Source organism: Ascaphus truei, chromosome 22, assembly GCF_040206685.1.
Source record: "Ascaphus truei isolate aAscTru1 chromosome 22, aAscTru1.hap1, whole genome shotgun sequence".
Lineage (NCBI taxonomy): Eukaryota > Metazoa > Chordata > Amphibia > Anura > Ascaphidae > Ascaphus > Ascaphus truei.
In genome coordinates, this window is record NC_134504.1 from 3746028 (window position 1) to 3762918 (window position 16891).

The following is a 16891-nucleotide window of genomic DNA, read 5'->3' on the forward strand; positions in this document are numbered from 1 at the left end:
GGCAGAGCAGGGCATTACCGTCCTAGGGTTCTGTGTGGCAGAGCAGGAAATTACCGTCCTAGGGGTTATGTGTGTCAGAGCAGGGCATTACTGTCCTAGGGGTTCTGTGTATGACAGACCACGGCCATTACCGTCCTAGGGGTTGTGTGTCAGAGCAGTGCATTACCCTCCTAGAGGTTCAATGTGTTGTCCTTTTCAGCGCTGAGAAGGGGAATAACTCCTGTAGTGCATTGTGCTGCGTAGTTGTAACTATTCGCTCAGATCCCTCAGTAGCGGAGCCACAGAAACTGGTAATAAATTGGACGCAGAGATCACGCTCGGGATGTAATAAATGCTGTGCGTCCTCTGTGCGCAGGTTTCTGTGTATTAGAGTATTATTTGGATATATACAGTAACATTCCATTTCTAGGGGGGGAGAAATCCCGGGCGCCTTATATTTCAGTCCTGGCATCGGTGCTGCGATGGCGGACCTGTCTGTCATCGCCACAACCGACTGCTAGCAGAACCGCAAAGCGGGATTAGGGCATACTGTGACCAGCTACGGGGTGGCTGGCATGCGTGTGGGGGAGTTGAAGGGATGTATCGGAGAGATGAGAGGGAGCGAGGCAGAGCGCTGCACCACTCTACCCACCTTTAGGCTGCGCTTATAGTGACGTCGCCGTCGCCATTGCGATAGTTGCAATTCATGTTTAGGCGACGTCGCTGGCTACAAGGCCAGTGACGTCATAAAGGGGGAGGGCAGAGGGACGGAGAAGCTCTCTGATTGGCCACAAGGGGAGGCCGTCACTGGAAAAATAAAATAACGTTGACTACCAGATTTCTGGTAGCGCTGCCGCTTGGTCGCGTCATCGCGTGCACTATAAGCGCCGCCTAACTCTCAATTATGATTGTGTCACTCTGCGTGTGTGTCATACAAAACAGGGGGATGCTGGAATTGCTGGCAGCCCACTCTTCCCCCCCCAAATCCACTCTCCCCCCATCCCACTCCAACCACTCTCCCCAAATCCACTCTCCTCACCCAAATCCCACTCCCCCCCCCAATCCCACTCCCCCCCCAATCCCACTCGCCCCCCAAATCCACTCTCCCCCCAAATCCACTCTCCCCCCCCAAATCCCACTCTCCCCCCCAAATCCCACTCTTCCCCCAATCCACTCCCCAAATCCACTCTTCCCCCCAAATCCCACTCTTCTCCTCCCAAATCCCACTCCCCCCCAAATCCACTCTCCCCCCCCCAAATCCCACTCTCCCCCCAAATCCCACTCTCCCCCCCAAATCCCACTCTCCCCCCCCAAATCCCACTCTCCCTCCCCCAAATCCACTCTCCCTCCCCCCAAATCCCACTCTCCCCCCCCCCAAATCCCACTCTCCCCCCCCCCAAATCCACTCTCCCCCCCAAATTCCACTCTCCCCCCCAAATCCACTCTCCCCCCCCAAATCCCACTCTCCCCCCCAAATCCCACTCCCCCCCCCCCAAATCCCACTCCCCCCCCCCCAAATCCCACTCTCCCCCCCCCCCAAATCCCACTCTCCCCCCCCCCAAATCCCACTCTCCCCCCCCCAAACCCCACTCCCCCCCCCCCAAATCCCACTCCCCCCCCCCAAATCCCACTCTCCCCCCCCAAATCCCACTCTCCCCCCCCAAATCCCACTCTCCCCCCCCCAAATCCCACTCTCCCCCCCCCCAAATCCCACTATCCCCCCCCAAATCCCACTCTCTCCCCCCCCCAAATCCCACTCTCCCCCCCCCCCCAAATCCCACTCTCCCCCCCAAATCCCACTCTCCCCCCAAATCCACTCTCCCCCCCAAATCCCACTCTCCCCCCCCCCAATCCCACTCTCCCCCCCAAATCCCACTCTCCCCCCAAATCCCACTCTCCCCCCCAAATCCACTCCCCCCCAAATCCACTCCCCCCCAAATCCCACTCTCCCACCCCCCAAATCCCACTCCCCCCTCAAATCCCACTCCCCCCCTCAAATCCCACTCCCCCCCCTCAAATCCCACTCCCCCCTCAAATCCCACTCCCCCCCCCTCAAATCCACTACCCCCCCCAAATCCCACTCTCCCCCCCCCAAATCCCACTCTCCCCCCCCCCCAAATCCCACTCTCCCCCCCCAAATCCCACTCTCCCCCCCCAAATCCCACTCTCCCCCCCCAAATCCCACTCTCCCCCCCCCCAAATCCCACTCTCCCCCCCCCAAATCCCACTCTCCCCCCCAAATCCCACTCTCCCCCCCAAATCCCACTCTCCCCCCCCAAATCCCACTCTCCCCCCCCCCCAAATCCCACTCTCCCCCCCCCCAAATCCCACTCTCCCCCCCCCCAAATCCCACTCCCCCCCCCCCAAATCCCACTCTCCCCCCCCCCAAATCCCACTCTCCCCCCCCCCAAATCCCACTCTCCCCCCCCCCCAAATCCCACTCTCCCCCCCCAAATCCCACTCTCCCCCCCCAAATCCCACTCTCCCCCCCCAAATCCCACTCTCCCCCCCCCCAAATCCCACTCTCCCCCCCAAATCCCACTCTCCCCCCCAAATCCCACTCCCCCCCCAAATCCCACTCCCCCCCAAATCCCACTCCCCCCCAAATCCCACTCTCCCACCCCCAAATCCCACTCCCCCCCCAAATCCCACTCTCCCCCCCCCCAAATCCCACTCTCCCCCCCCAAATCCCACTCTCCCCCCCCAAATCCCACTCTCCCCCCCCAAATCCCACTCTCCCCCCCCCCCCAAATCCACTCTCCCCCCCCAAATCCCACTCTCCCCCCCCAAATCCCACTCTCCCCCCCCAAATCCCACTCTCCCCCCCCCCAAATCCCACTCTCCCCCCCCCCAAATCCCACTCTCCCCCCCCCCCCAAATCCCACTCTCCCCCCCCCCCAAATCCCACTCTCCCCCCCCAAATCCCACTCTCCCCCCCCAAATCCCACTCTCCCCCCCCAAATCCCACTCTCCCCCCCCAAATCCCACTCTCCCCCCCCCCCAAATCCCACTCTCCCCCCAAATCCCACTCCCCCCCAAATCCCACTCCCCCCCAAATCCCACTCTCCCACCCCCCAAATCCCACTCCCCCCTCAAATCCCACTCCCCCCCCCTCAAATCCCACTCCCCCCCCTCAAATCCCACTCCCCCCCTCAAATCCCACTCCCCCCCTCAAATCCCACTCCCCCCCCTCAAATCCCACTCCCCCCCCCTCAAATCCCACTCTCCCCACCCCCGAACTCCACCGTCTCCCCACTCCCCCCTTGCTACTAAAAATTCTAAATGACATATTCTCTACCCGTGTACATTAGCTTAATTTACAAGCGAGTTTCCGTGTGCAAACCTGCACGAGTGGCCAAGCAACTAGTTTGAAATTAGCTGGAGCCCAAGGGCCACATCCAGGCCCCGCAAGGGGCCACCAGCTGAAGACCCCTGATCTAGAACCTTTCAATTGCCGTGTTTGTACACGCCTCCCGTTTTTTCTTCATTTCTTGGAGGGGGGGGGGGGGGGAGTTTATCCTGTGGATGTTACAGGGAGGACTCGGGCCGAACCTTCCAGCTGTGCAGGGCTCACGGAAAGCGAGATTGCCCTGTAAACGTCTTCTGTTTGTACAAGTGCTCTGTGTATAAATCCAGCTCGCGCCAATGCAGCGTGAATATGGAAAGTGTGAGAAATCAGCGCTCTGTATTTACCCAGCCCCTGCACTAGCTAAACAGCCTCACGGGCGAGCTGTACGTCCAGTAAATCGTTTCTAGGCGCAAGGTACACTGCCTCAGGTAGTGGAAATATTCTTGTAGATCACACTCGCCAGGATCATAAAAAAAACCTTTTTATGGACCTCTGGTTCACCAGTAACATAGGGGGGGTTCATAACATGACAGCTGCTGCCATAAAAAAAAGCAAAAAATGTTTTTTTAAGTGAAATTCTGCACGGTTGATGCTGTGACTACTTTATTGTTGGCCTGTAAAAATGTCAGCTTTTATACAGATGTTTTTTTTACCATAACTGAAGTGTTCTCATGCAGGGTTAATTGTAGATGTGGGGGGACACGGAGCATCTGCTCGTACCATTACACGGCATTTCCTTGTGCGAATGGCAGACGTGCTTTTACTAGACTTGAACTTCAGCGCGTTAGTTGGGTTTGAGTTTTGCGCGGGGGTTAAAATGTCACGGTCTTTACTACAAGAAAACCGACCTGAGCTGGGGTTCAGGTCAAAACAAATCGCTTTACTTTCGGCCAAATTGACTTGTTCGACGCACTAAGGCCGCGTCCGTACTGCGTGCGACCGGCCATAGAGCGCACGGCGGCGCAGCAGATTTCTGGCAAGTCAAACACTTTTGTGTTTGGCGCGCGATGGGCGGGTCACGTGGGTCGGTTTAGCCAATAAGGACAAACCAGCCGTGTTACGTCACAGCGCCGCCTCTGCCACGCCCCCCCTTGTCGCACGCGTCAAAGAAATTCCAAAGGCCATGGATCGCTCAAGCTCCATTGCGTGCGCGACGCCACTCGATCCGTCACGCACTCCTGCTATATCCGCGGCCTAGCGTTATTTAGAACCCTGTGCGGCTTTTGGTGTCCGGATTGTAAACTTTTGGCAAACTTTACCGTTGAGGTCCCGCATTTTAAAGGATTTTCCCCATCTATTGTTCTCTCAAACCTGGAAACTTCCGGGGAATTTCATTAGCGGGTTTGTGATCTTTCCGAGCAAAGTAACCGCGCTTTGTAAAATAGAAGCGGATGTAATATGGTGTTTTTGGACAAGCCGCGCAGTTTGAGGGGGAAGTGATGGCACGCGCTTAAATAAGAGGTGGGAGAGGGGGTTGTATAATGGTAATATCACTTCCGGTTCGGATCCCAGCGCCTGCTCCTTGTCACCCTATGTCTCTGTGTCGTAGTGGAATTGTTAGTCTACGCACCATGATTTCTTCTCTTATTAAGTGCTCATCGTGGCTGCAGTCCTTGCTCCGAAGAGCTTACACTCTAATTGACGGTGCCCGAGATAAAAGGGGCTTTCCCCAGGTCAGAAGAACCGACGCTGGGATTTGAAATGAGTTTACCCACTTCAAAGACTGACATAACCACTAGCTCAATCCCTTCTTTAACTGGTTGTCATCGCGGTTTCAGTCCCGTACTCCCCAAGTAGAAATGCCACAATATCCGTGCGTGCGAGTCTAGAATATAAAGGGAATTGTGATGTTGAATCCCATGCTATAAACCTCCTGGGTTTGTTTACCTAATTACATGATATTTAGCATTAATCTTTCCATTGAGGTCACTCGCCACTTGCTAAAATAACAGGGTCCCATATTTTCATAGCAGCGATTTAATTTCCTCCCCCTTTACATTAAAAGGGGTTTTAAAACCCCCGTGTTTTTTGGCTCCTGCTTGGGAATGACACGGGGACTGGAAAAAAAACCTAAACGTGAGCGAATGTTTGTTTAATACTTACGGGTCGCCTGTGAAAACGCTCACTGGACATGTTTTTCAACCAATTATGGTTTGGTCAGTGTCAGATTAGCAGAATTCTGGAAATAAAATAAAACCCCCAAAATTCGAAAATCAAAGGAAAAGTCGCCTTTCAGAGAAGCGTTTCGGCAGCATGAAAACCCGAGGGACTTGATGTTCTCGTAGCGCACTTCTGCTCGCAAAAAGAGGAATACAATGTTTGCGCTGCGGTATATCTCTGCTATTTTCCAGCCGTTTTATATAACGTTATTTGCGGGTTTATGGTGGGTACTGGCGCAGTGGTAAATACAAGTGGCATCTCCCGGCACTGATTCATTTAACTAAAGAAAAATATCAGACAAGGGACATTATTTTAAAAGGCCCATGTCGTGGATAGCAAGAACTTCGGCGATAGGAAGATTCTGGCATAAGCGTAAAAGGGGACGATAGACAGCACTCTGGTAGTGTTAAATTAATGCAATTGCAGGGTGCACGGAACCAAAGGGGACCCTTATTCCCCTGTATAGTACTAACAAATCTACGTAAGTACCAGCACTCACTGTCTAATAGCTAAATGATGAAAACAGTTGTAATGCAGAATAAACATTTAATAATAAAACGAACCAGAAATAAATCAAATGTGTTTGCAGAAACCAGTATCACAAATGGGCATGTCACAAAGTGAGGGGTGGGGGGGGGGGGGGAAAGGAAAAGGGGAAAAAACATGAAACACAAGGAATATACACAAAAAACGGAGAACGGAAAGTATGCTAGGGGGGCGACGTTTCGAGGGACTACCTCTTCATCTGGCCCATTCCCCCTGGTCCAAAAGGTCCCATCATTTAGCTATTAGACAGTGAGTGCTGGTACTTACGTAGATTTGTGAAGACTCTGGCATATTCTGCTTTCTCCCTGTAAAGGTCATGTGGCGAGACTCACTGGGGAACTTTGAAAAATGATCCCAAAATATTTATTTTCTTTAAAAAATAAAAAGCATCGATCCTGCAGATTGTGGGGGACATTTGTAACGACCCCAAAGCGGCCGTTGTTCGGGGATTTGTGGCGGCTGCAGATTATGTAGGCTTTACCTATTAATCCGGTAAATATATCACTACATTTTTATCTTGTTGTAATAAGTGGGACGGCACCGTCAAACACCACATCCGCCGTTCCCATCTTCGGAGTTCCAGCTGCCGCTCGCGGCTGCAAAATGTGCGCAGTGAAATCCAGCATATCCTTCCCGCAGAGCAGCTCAACGCCAGTCCTCAAGCTCCCCCCAACAGGACAGGTTTTCAGGATATTTCTGCTTCAGCACAGGTGGCTCAATCAGCCCCAGCTTCAGCACAGGTGGCTCAATCAGAGGCTCTGTCTTTGACTGAGGCACCTGTGCTGAAGCTGGGATATTCTGAAAACCTGACCTGTTTGGGGGGGGGGGGGTTTGAGGACTGGAGTTGACCACCCTTGCTGTTGAGTACTCTGGTACCATCACTCATTGCTTGGTAAGTCCTGCCGGCCTCTGTTGCACTTCAGGGGTTATTCACGTGACGGTTCCCCCCTGCGGTCTCTGATATTATTGTCATGTGTTCAGGGTTAGTCCAATCTTCTGGATGTTTGTCCTTCTGGCAAATAAGAACGGTCTCTCCCAGCGTCCTGAGCACTTCACGTGGACCCAGGCGATTAATATAAGAGAAATTATAAGCCGAATAAACCGTACATCTGGAGCTGATATACCCACTTGGCACAGCTGGTGGGGTTTGTGGACCCAGTGAAAGTTCAGAGAGCTGCGTGCGTTCCTATCATGGTAACATAAGCTTCTTCTTCTTCTGTGCCTCTGCTTCCTCTCCAGGTGCGCTGAGAATGTGCTCCGTGCAGCTGCGCAAAGCGGCCACGGCGCCGCGAGCGGTGTGCCGACTCCTGCACGTGTGCCCGCGGCAGAGCGAGAGGTGGCCGGCGTTTCATCCGTCCAGACGCAAGGTGGGTTTTATACGCCGGGCAGGGCGGTCCTGCTCCCAAGTAGTGAGGGCAGGACATTGACCAGCAGGGTCACTGGGCCCAAGCAAGCTGTGGCTGAAGGCCTCCCACTCCTGTCCCTGTCCTGTGGGAGAACTGGGAAATGGGCCCAGTCACCCCAAAATGTTACTTTTACTGCGCCTCGTTCGTCTGTAAAAGGGTCAGCCACGGTGTAGGCCACAAGCTGCAATAAAGGCTTTTTTCTTCCCCTGTACAACGCACATGATATTTTGAGAATACTTAGTAGGGACGGACAAAAATACAAAACACTTAGGAGCCAGACATCATGTTTAGGAGCCAGTTTTTTGTTTGGGGGGGGGGGGAGGGCAGCCTTCCGGCTCCCCTCCCCCTTCCTTGGAAAATACTGGCTCCTGAAAATGATGCCTGGCTCCTAAGTGTTTTGTACTTGTTGGCTCTGTGACACACTGATAAATGCACGTTGCCACCCGCTCTCGGCATGCCACACTGAGACGCGGCAGCACGAATGCGTGGACACCTGCTAGGGAGTGCTGTGACCGGCCGCGGCGGTGACTGACAGATCGGCGAGTGCTGCTTACAGGCGCCAGCGGTCACATTTTTCCCAACTCCTGCTTTAGTCGTCTTTTAGGCATTATCCCGAACGTTAGGGGGTGCTCCCACAACACCCGTTATGGTTAATATCTGGCGGGGGGGGGGGTGAACAGCGCAGGCTTTTCCCGTATTGTGATATCCGTTTTCTGTCTCCCCAGTATGTGACAAAGTACGGGGACCTGCGCCAGAGAGCGAAGCCAAAACAGGAGCCCCCTGACCCCACCGTGCAGGAGGAGACCGTCTTGCAGAAGCTGAACTCCGTGTCTGCTTTCCCCTCCGTGCCGTCCACGGGACCGCCCGAAGATGAGCCCACTCCGGAACTCCCAGCCACGGCCTCTCCTGAAACCCGCGAGGAAAGGGGCTGGAAGGAGATGAAGCTCGAAACGGCCACGTTACCCGGGAGTCTGGCACGGCTGTCCAAAATCAAACTCTCAGGTGCGGAATACCTTCACCGCTTGGGGGTTAAGCTCTTCTGCAGGAGGTCTCCTTCACCGCAGGAGGTCTCCTTTACCGCAGGAGGTCTCCTTTACCGCAGGAGGTCTCCTTTACCGCAGGAGGTCTCCTTTACCGCAGGAGGTCTCCTTTACCGCAGGAGGTCTCCTTTACCGCAGGAGGTCTCCTTTACCGCAGGAGGTCTCCTTTACCGCAGGAGGTCTCCTTTACCGCAGGAGGTCTCCTTTACCGCAGGAGGTCTCCTTTACCGCAGGAGGTCTCCTTCACCGCAGGAGGTCTCCTTCACCGCAGGAGGTCTCCTTCACCGCAGGAGGTCTCCTTCACCGCAGGAGGTCTCCTTCACCGCAGGCAAATATTTAAGTGAATTACACCGCAAATAAAAATGTCTCAGGTCTGCAACCCTGCCTTTCCCCATTATCTCTTGGCATGCAATGCTTCCACTGCAGCTAGGGATTCTGAGTAATGACATGCAAATGGGCACACTGTCACTTTTTGCTTCTTATCCATTTTAACATGGATCCCCTAAAAGCGTATGCCTGCCGCATCTCACAGCTTTTTCAGCACAGCCCGGATTACAGAAGTGCAGAGCCAGTGAATTGGACGCATACATAGTGGATACGATTTGAAAGAAGGCGTATGTCCGTCACGTTTAACCTTCATTAAATTCTCCTTGGCCGAGATGCTCGTCCTATATTTATAGTTCTGTTAATCCATAGGAAGCAAACAAAACCCCAGTGAAACCTGTACCAATTATGTCTCATAAGGGGAAAAATAATTCCATTTTGCCTCCAGTAATCCGATTTCTCCCTGGATCAATGCTCTTCCTGGGTTTTAACATTTCTGGTATGCCCTTGTATATACCTTTCCTTTCTTAACAGATGTCTAACCTTATCCTAAAGGTATCTACTGTATCTGTGTCCATCACAGTCTGCATGGGGGTTAGGAAATTCCACATTGTCACCATAAAGACCCCATGCTTTTCTGCGCAGGGAGTCGGGGGGGATGACATCTCCCTTTGCTCTCATCTCAAGGAATGACCTTCTGTAACCTTGTATTGTCCTTGGGAGGAACGGTTCCCTGTACTCTGTAGGCAGAAGCCAATACATCTGACACAACAAGTTTATTGGCCTGTGGGATGTCCCTGGAAAAGAGCAGTGGGGTTTAGCGCAGACCTTCAAATATTACACGCCTGCGCCAAGAGAGAAATACGCTGATTACACCAATAATGTCATAGAATATTCGGCACGCTTGGGCTTTAAAGCAGCGTTCCAAAATGGGAAGCTGGGGGTCTCCGGAGCTGAACCACGTTCATTTTAGTGCTGGGGGACCCCCTGCTTCCCAAGATACTGCCGTGCAGGGATACCTGTTCCCCATAGAGGTTTAAATGTCCCGATCACGCAGGCCAATAGGAAGCCGCAAAGGGATGATGTGGCAGATCCCTATTGGCTCCTGGGGATGCTACCGGTACCCCCTTTCGGAGGTTAGTATCCCGGGGAGCAGGGGGGTTATCGGAACTCGAATAACGCGGTTCAGCTCTGGAGACCCCTACTTCCCACCTATACGTTAATAATAAACGCCTAAGGCGGAACCACAGAAGCTGGATTTGAGGACATTCCTAAGCACGGGCAAGATGTATATTATTCTGCAAAATCATTTTGATACCATTTTATTTTTTAGGACCGCAGGGCTTCTGACAGATTAAGGGGGGCGATAACGCTCTCTTTAATTTATTTCAAAGAATGGGCTATATTTGAATAACTGTCCGCGTTCTAATTAATTAATACTGAAAGCCGGAAGACGGTTGGAAGTGTTTGACGCTGCGCCGGGGCGGCAGAAAAGTCGGTGCTGACCTACAGGAAATATGTTCGGATATTGTTTACACCGCAGAGGAAAAACTCTTAACGTTTTGCCCAAATCGTGCATATTTGCCGTTCCTGAGCCCGCCCCCGCTGTAAAGCAGAAGTGCGTTTGTATTGCGCTTTATAACTCTGATTGCTTCATCCGTTTTCCCTAAATCCGGTACACTAAAAAGCTGATGCAAAACCCAATTTGCAGACTAAAAAATATGCTACATTTCTCTTTAATGAGACATTTTTTGCACAGCACCCAGAAATGACCTAATAAAATTAATCACTTGTACGTTTAATTAATGCTACAGCGCATACCATGTTAGCTTGTTTGAGGTCATCATTCCGGCAATATAACACAAACTGTTTGTCAATTTCTACCGCCTCTCTCTTTCCGTGAGTTAGTTCCTAATTTGGTTTAATTAATGGGTGTAAAACAAGTGTGATAAGCTTTAATTAAATCCGAGCCTGGGTGTAAGGGCAATTTATGATACAGTTATTAATTTGACTGTTCGGAAAACATATGTTGAAATCTCTCTTATTCACCCCGTTCGCTGCCAGCTAAGTTTTGTTTTATATTAAACAATATTTCTCTGGGGTGTTGAAGACGATCCACTTTTATCACCTTTTCATGTGGGTGTTTCTAGTTTGAGAAAACCTGCTGTTAACGAGAAATGGTTGGGGCTTTAAAGATGGCCGTTCTCTTGATCATACAAGATTGGTTTTAGGTGGCATTTTATGTATGAATTTGTTGGAACCCAACCTCTCTTCTTACCTCTGTTTGGAAATGAATATGCTGCACTTAATCAGCGCTCTCGCACATGCGCGCTCTCTCTCCCACACATGCGCGCTCTCTCTCCCACACATGCGCGCTCTCTCTCCCACACATGCGCGCTCTCTCTCGCACATGCGCGCTCTCTCTCTCGCACATGCGCGCTCTCTCTCGCACATGCGCGCTCTCTCTCTCGCACATGCGCGCTCTCTCGCACATGCGCGCTCTCTCTCGCACATGCGCGCTCTCTCGCACATGCTCGCGCTCTCTCTCTCGCACAGGCTCGCGCTCTCTCTCTCGCACAGGCTCGCGCTCTCTCTCTCGCACAGGCTCGCGCTCTCTCTCTCGCACAGGCTCGCGCTCTCTCTCTCGCACAGGCTCGCGCTCTCTCTCGCACAGGCTCGCGCTCTCTCTCTCGCACAGGCTCGCGCTCTCTCTCTCGCACAGGCTCGCGCTCTCTCTCTCGCACAGGCTCGCGCTCTCTCTCTCGCACAGGCTCGCGCTCTCTCTCTCGCACAGGCTCGCGCTCTCTCTCGCACAGGCTCGCGCTCTCTCTCTCGCACAGGCTCGCGCTCTCTCTCTCGCACAGGCTCGCGCTCTCTCTCGCACAGGCTCGCGCTCTCTCTCGCACAGGCTCGCGCTCTCTCTCTCGCACAGGCTCGCGCTCTCGCACAGGCTCGCGCTCTCTCTCTCGCACAGGCTCGCGCTCTCTCTCGCACAGGCTCGCGCTCTCTCTCTCGCACAGGCTCGCGCTCTCTCGCACAGGCTCGCGCTCTCTCGCACAGGCTCGCGCTCTCTCTCGCACAGGCTCGCGCTCTCTCTCTCGCACAGGCTCGCGCTCTCTCTCGCACAGGCTCGCGCTCTCTCTCTCGCACAGGCTCGCGCTCTCGCACAGGCTCGCGCTCTCTCTCTCGCACAGGCTCGCGCTCGCTCTCTCGCACAGGCTCGCGCTCGCTCTCTCGCACAGGCTCGCGCTCTCTCTCTCGCACATGCGCGCTCTCTCTCGCACATGCGCGCTCTCTCTCGCACAGGCTCGCGCTCTTTCTCTCGCACAGGCTCGCGCTCGCTCTCTCGCACAGGCTCGCGCTCTCTCTCTCTCGCACAGGCTCGCGCTCTCTCTCTCGCACAGGCTCGCGCTCTCTCTCTCGCACAGGCTCGCGCTCTCTCTCTCGCACAGGCGCGCGCTCGCTCTCTCGCACAGGCTCGCGCTCGCTCTCTCGCACAGGCGCGCGCTCGCTCTCTCGCACAGGCTTGCGCTCGCTCTCTCGCACAGGCTCGCGCTCGCTCTCTCGCACAGGCTCGCGCTCGCTCTCTCGCACAGGCTCGCGCTCTCTCTCGCACAGGCTCGCGCTCTCTCTCTCTCGCACAGGCTCGCGCTCTCTCTCTCTCGCACAGGCTCGCGCTCTCTCTCTCGCATAGGCTCGCGCTCTCTCTCTCGCACAGGCTCGCGCTCGCTCTCTCGCACAGGCTCGCGCTCTCTCTCGCACAGGCTCGCGCTCTCTCTCTCGCACAGGCGCGCGCTCGCTCTCTCGCACAGGCGCGCGCTCGCTCTCTCGCACAGGCGCGCGCTCGCTCTCTCGCACAGGCTCGCGCTCTCTCTCTCGCACAGGCTCGCGCTCTCTCTCTCGCACAGGCTCGCGCTCTCTCGCACAGGCTCGCGCTCTCTCTCTCGCACAGGCTCGCGCTCTCTCTCTCGCACAGGCTCGCGCTCTCTCTCTCTCGCACAGGCTCGCGCTCTCTCTCTCTCGCACAGGCTCGCGCTCTCTCTCTCGCACAGGCTCGCGCTCGCTCTCTCGCACAGGCTCGCGCTCTCTCTCTCGCACAGGCTCGCGCTCTCTCTCGCACAGGCTCGCGCTCTCTCTCTCGCACAGGCGCGCGCTCTCTCTCTCGCACAGGCGCGCGCTCTCGCACATGCCCCGCTCTCTTTTTTTCATATCAAAGAGACCATTGCCAGTTCTGCCATATTGATGTATGACCCCAGAAGAGTGTTCCCTATAATATATCGGGGCCGTGTTAGCACTATAATTATGCATTGAAAGCCCGTTATTATTAGGAATTGGGGTATTATTTGACATAATATTAGTGTATTCTATAGGATTACATTAGACGGCCCCATTAATGCACTTTGTTCCAGCAATCCTTAGGCAGTTGGAAGTGATACACAGCACTGCTATACTACCCCTTTATTACAATCTCTGCGGTGATTTTGCCGTGCTGCTTTAAGTTCACCCACGGGTATGTATCCAGCTCCTCGTGCTGCAGTGTTTGCCAGCTCCCGCCGGTAGTAATGAATGGGATGTAGCATTGTGGTGTTCTGGACGATGGAGATTTAGTTATGGAAATGTAACCTTGTTCGTTGCAGCCCTGGTGGTGATCACGGCATCCGCTGGCTATGCCATGGCGCCTGTGCCCTTTGACCCCAGCTGTTTCATACTCGCCTCTGTTGGAACCGGCTTGGCTTCCTGCGCTGCCAACTCCATCAACCAAGTGAGTCCCTCTCCTCGTTTTATAGCGCGCGTCTCTGCGGGGCTTTGCTGGGGTCTCCATTAGGGACGGGGTTGTGTAAATGATTGTGTAAAGTAGCGGTTGGCTCTTGTAGCGGGCTCGCGCTGGTCCACTGAGAAATCACCCATGGTCCCTCAAGGTCCAGACTGGTCAAGTCGTCAGCAATGACCGGGATACTCTCCAGGGCAGTATTGGGAGGCCGAGTGTCGTCCTCCTGTGTCTGAGTGCGGCTGCAGGGAGGGACAGTCCCAGTGTGTGAGTGTGTGAGTGTGTGAGTGTGTGAGTGTGTGAGTGTGTGAGTGTGTGAGTGTCAGTCAGTCAGTCAGTCAGTCAGTCAGTCAGTCTTGTTTCAGTGTATGAGTGCATGTATATTTGAGTATCTTTATGTATATGTACAGGGGCAGTTTATATGTATTGCTGAAGATTTTTGACAAGTGAATTTCTGTCCGACCCTCGCTGCGTGGTTTAATTCTGACCCCCCCGCTACGTCACACTATGCCGACCCCCGTGTCATTCCGACCCGCACCGTGTCATTCCGACCCCCGCTGTGCCGCGCCATTCCGCCCCCCCTCTGTGCTGCGTCATTCCAACCCCCTGGCCACCCCCCTCACTGCGCTGCCTCATTCCGACCCCCCCACTGGGTTGCGCCGCGTCATTATGAACCCCCCCGGCTGCGCCGCGTCTTTCGGACCCCTTGCTGCGCCGCGTCATTCGGGGGGCCCCCCCGCTGCGCCACATCATTCGGGGACCCCACCCTGCTGTCTCACGTCATTCGGGGACCCCCCCTGCTGTCCCGCGTCATTCGGGGACACCCCCTGCTGTCCCGCATCATTCGGGGACCCCCCCTGCTGTCCTGCGTCATTCGGGGACCCCCCTGCTGTGCCGCGTCATTCGGGGACCCCCCTGCTGTGCCGCGTCATTCTGGGACCGCCCGCTGCACCGCGTCATTCCAAACCGCGCTGCGCCGCGTCACTCCGACCCTCTGCTGCGCCGCATTCTTCCCGTTACGATGTATAGATGACGTAGCGCTCTGTTAACGATGGATTGGAAGTTGCGGGGGGGGGGGGTTTGGTTTTGTGCTCCATGCTACGTTTGGACCGGTTTGTGTTGACGCCAGCGCAGAGAGCGGTATCTCCGCCTGCACAAAATAGCTGCGTTCTTCTAATAAAACTTTCCTTTGCCTGGATCCCTAATCCTGACGTGTAATCGCAATCTTTTTATACGCTGAGCATTGGGACTGATCCTTGGAGACGTTCTTTCACTTATTTTCCTTCCGTTGGAGGAAATGTAATTGAGTTTTTTTTCTTATTATTTTTGAATAACCTAACGCGTGTGTACACACACACACACACACACACACACACACACACACACACACACACACACACACACACACACACACACACACTTCATTAGCCAAGGCCCCTGTGTCAGTGGCAGAGAGATAAGGCAGAGCAAATGTTAGCTTCCCAGTACAGCCCCATTGAAGAACCCGAATGCATTAGGTATAAAGATAAGTAAATTAGTTGGAAGCAATTCATTTTATCCAACGCTGTATCTCCGTGCCAGAAATCTTTAAGGAGCGCCTTTCAATACGGAGAAGCTCAGGCCTCGCGCTCTATCGGGGCTTTCGTGCACTCCTGAACTTAACCCTTGTGCTTCCAGAAGGTCAAGCAACCAATTGTCTCTAGCGGGGCCAGCAGCTGCAGTTAAAAGGTATTCGTTTGATTTCGAGTCGCATTGAAGAATCAAAGCTTTGCAGACGAAGGTGGTGGGGGGGGGGGGGGGGGGGATAGAAATGCCCTCTGACTGTTGTAGATTTGTTATCTGCCGGAGAGATCAGTAGATAAGACTCGAGACTGATGATATACATCTGTCTCGCGCTAGTAATAAACACCCCATTTGCCTATTATCTTTCTAAAGCACACCTTTCATGTATGGCAAATCTCTCCCAATACCTGTGCTGTCTCTCCAACTCAAAGGGGGGGATTAGATTGGGTTAGGAAAGGTTAGTTCTGGTTTCTTATGCGTGTATCGTGTGTGTGTGCGCAGTTCAGCATTTTGCGTGTCTGCGTAAGCATGTGTCTGCATCCTTGTATGTTACACGTTGTATTTCATTCTGCTTCTGGGAGTGCTTCTATCCGGCCACTTACATCCGAGGTCAGATCCAGCCCACACACTGCAGGAAATCAGGATTTAAAAGGGTCTCCCCTGAAGTGTGGTGGCCATAGGTGGGGGGGATCCTTAAACGCCAGCCACCTTCTTCATTTACAAACCACAACATTACTACTTTTCGATTTCCTTTATTAAACGCTTACAGGTCGACTTTCTTTTTAAAGGGAAGACAGGTTTTTTTTATACACTCGACCTTTCTGTTTTAATTGCGCTCAGAACCGCTATTTTTTTTTAAGCCATATTAGCCACTATGTTGTTTGAAAAGTAAAAACGACCTCCTAGGGACGTCTCTATTCTCAATACGTTAAAACCGGCAGGTAATCTGTGCAAACAGTGGGTTAAATCTCACAATATTGACAATAAAAGAACTAATAATAAAATGTAAAAAAAAAATATATATATATATATATAGAAATATAAATACCTATTAGCCGCACTAAATAATGATAAATTCATATACATGAAAATGCAACATCTGTGGGGTTTTTTTTCCTGGTGAAAATATTTGTAATAAATTGGGTCGTTTTTAAAACACAGCAACGGCCACTTAGAGTAACAAATTATCTTCCCGTCCTATTCGTGTATCTTGCGTACAGTACAGAGGATGTGATACTGGGAATGCGCTCGAACACATTATACCGCGTCCATGGTTCTTGCGAGCGCGAGCGATCAAAATGATGTGCCTCTATGAGGCTGCCCTTAGAGCTCGTGCGATCACCAGGGACTCGGCCTTAATATGGTATTAAAACTAGAACTTGACCTCGCTAATTACAAATACACCCAAATCAGGCGTGAAAAGAAAACAATAATAGGCCAGTGAGATGGTCTTCATTTTCCGTTGCGCCATGGTCGGCCTAGTCCTGCCCCTTCGTGGCGTTGCATGAAGCCGGTGTTATAACCGCGCGGTGCAGAGAGCTCAGACCTTGTGTGTTCCAATGTAGAACGTGAAACAAAGAAGCCTCAATGTGACAAATTATTCCGTTCATTTCTAGATGTTTTTTTTTCTTCTCATTTCGTTCAATCCTTTGGCCGAGCCATTTATAAATCTGCAGCCACCTAGGGCTCCGATTGGCACAAATAAGTACACGTGCGGTACTGTGGATCTGGGTTTTGAGCTCGCGAAGATTGTGTA

General features: G+C 53.0%; 1 protein-coding gene across 1 annotated transcript in view; it reads left to right on the top strand.

Moving 5' to 3' along the window:
- The window catches only part of COX10 (cytochrome c oxidase assembly factor heme A:farnesyltransferase COX10), an 81906-nt gene that overhangs the window by 1435 nt on the left and 63580 nt on the right, over window positions 1–16891 (top strand). Inside the window, exons 2-4 of the mRNA XM_075579679.1 lie at window positions 7274–7401; window positions 8166–8442; window positions 13442–13566. Coding sequence (XP_075435794.1) covers window positions 7285–7401; window positions 8166–8442; window positions 13442–13566 — 519 coding nt within the window. The 5' untranslated portion in view covers window positions 7274–7284. The remainder of the gene's footprint in view (window positions 1–7273; window positions 7402–8165; window positions 8443–13441; window positions 13567–16891) is intronic.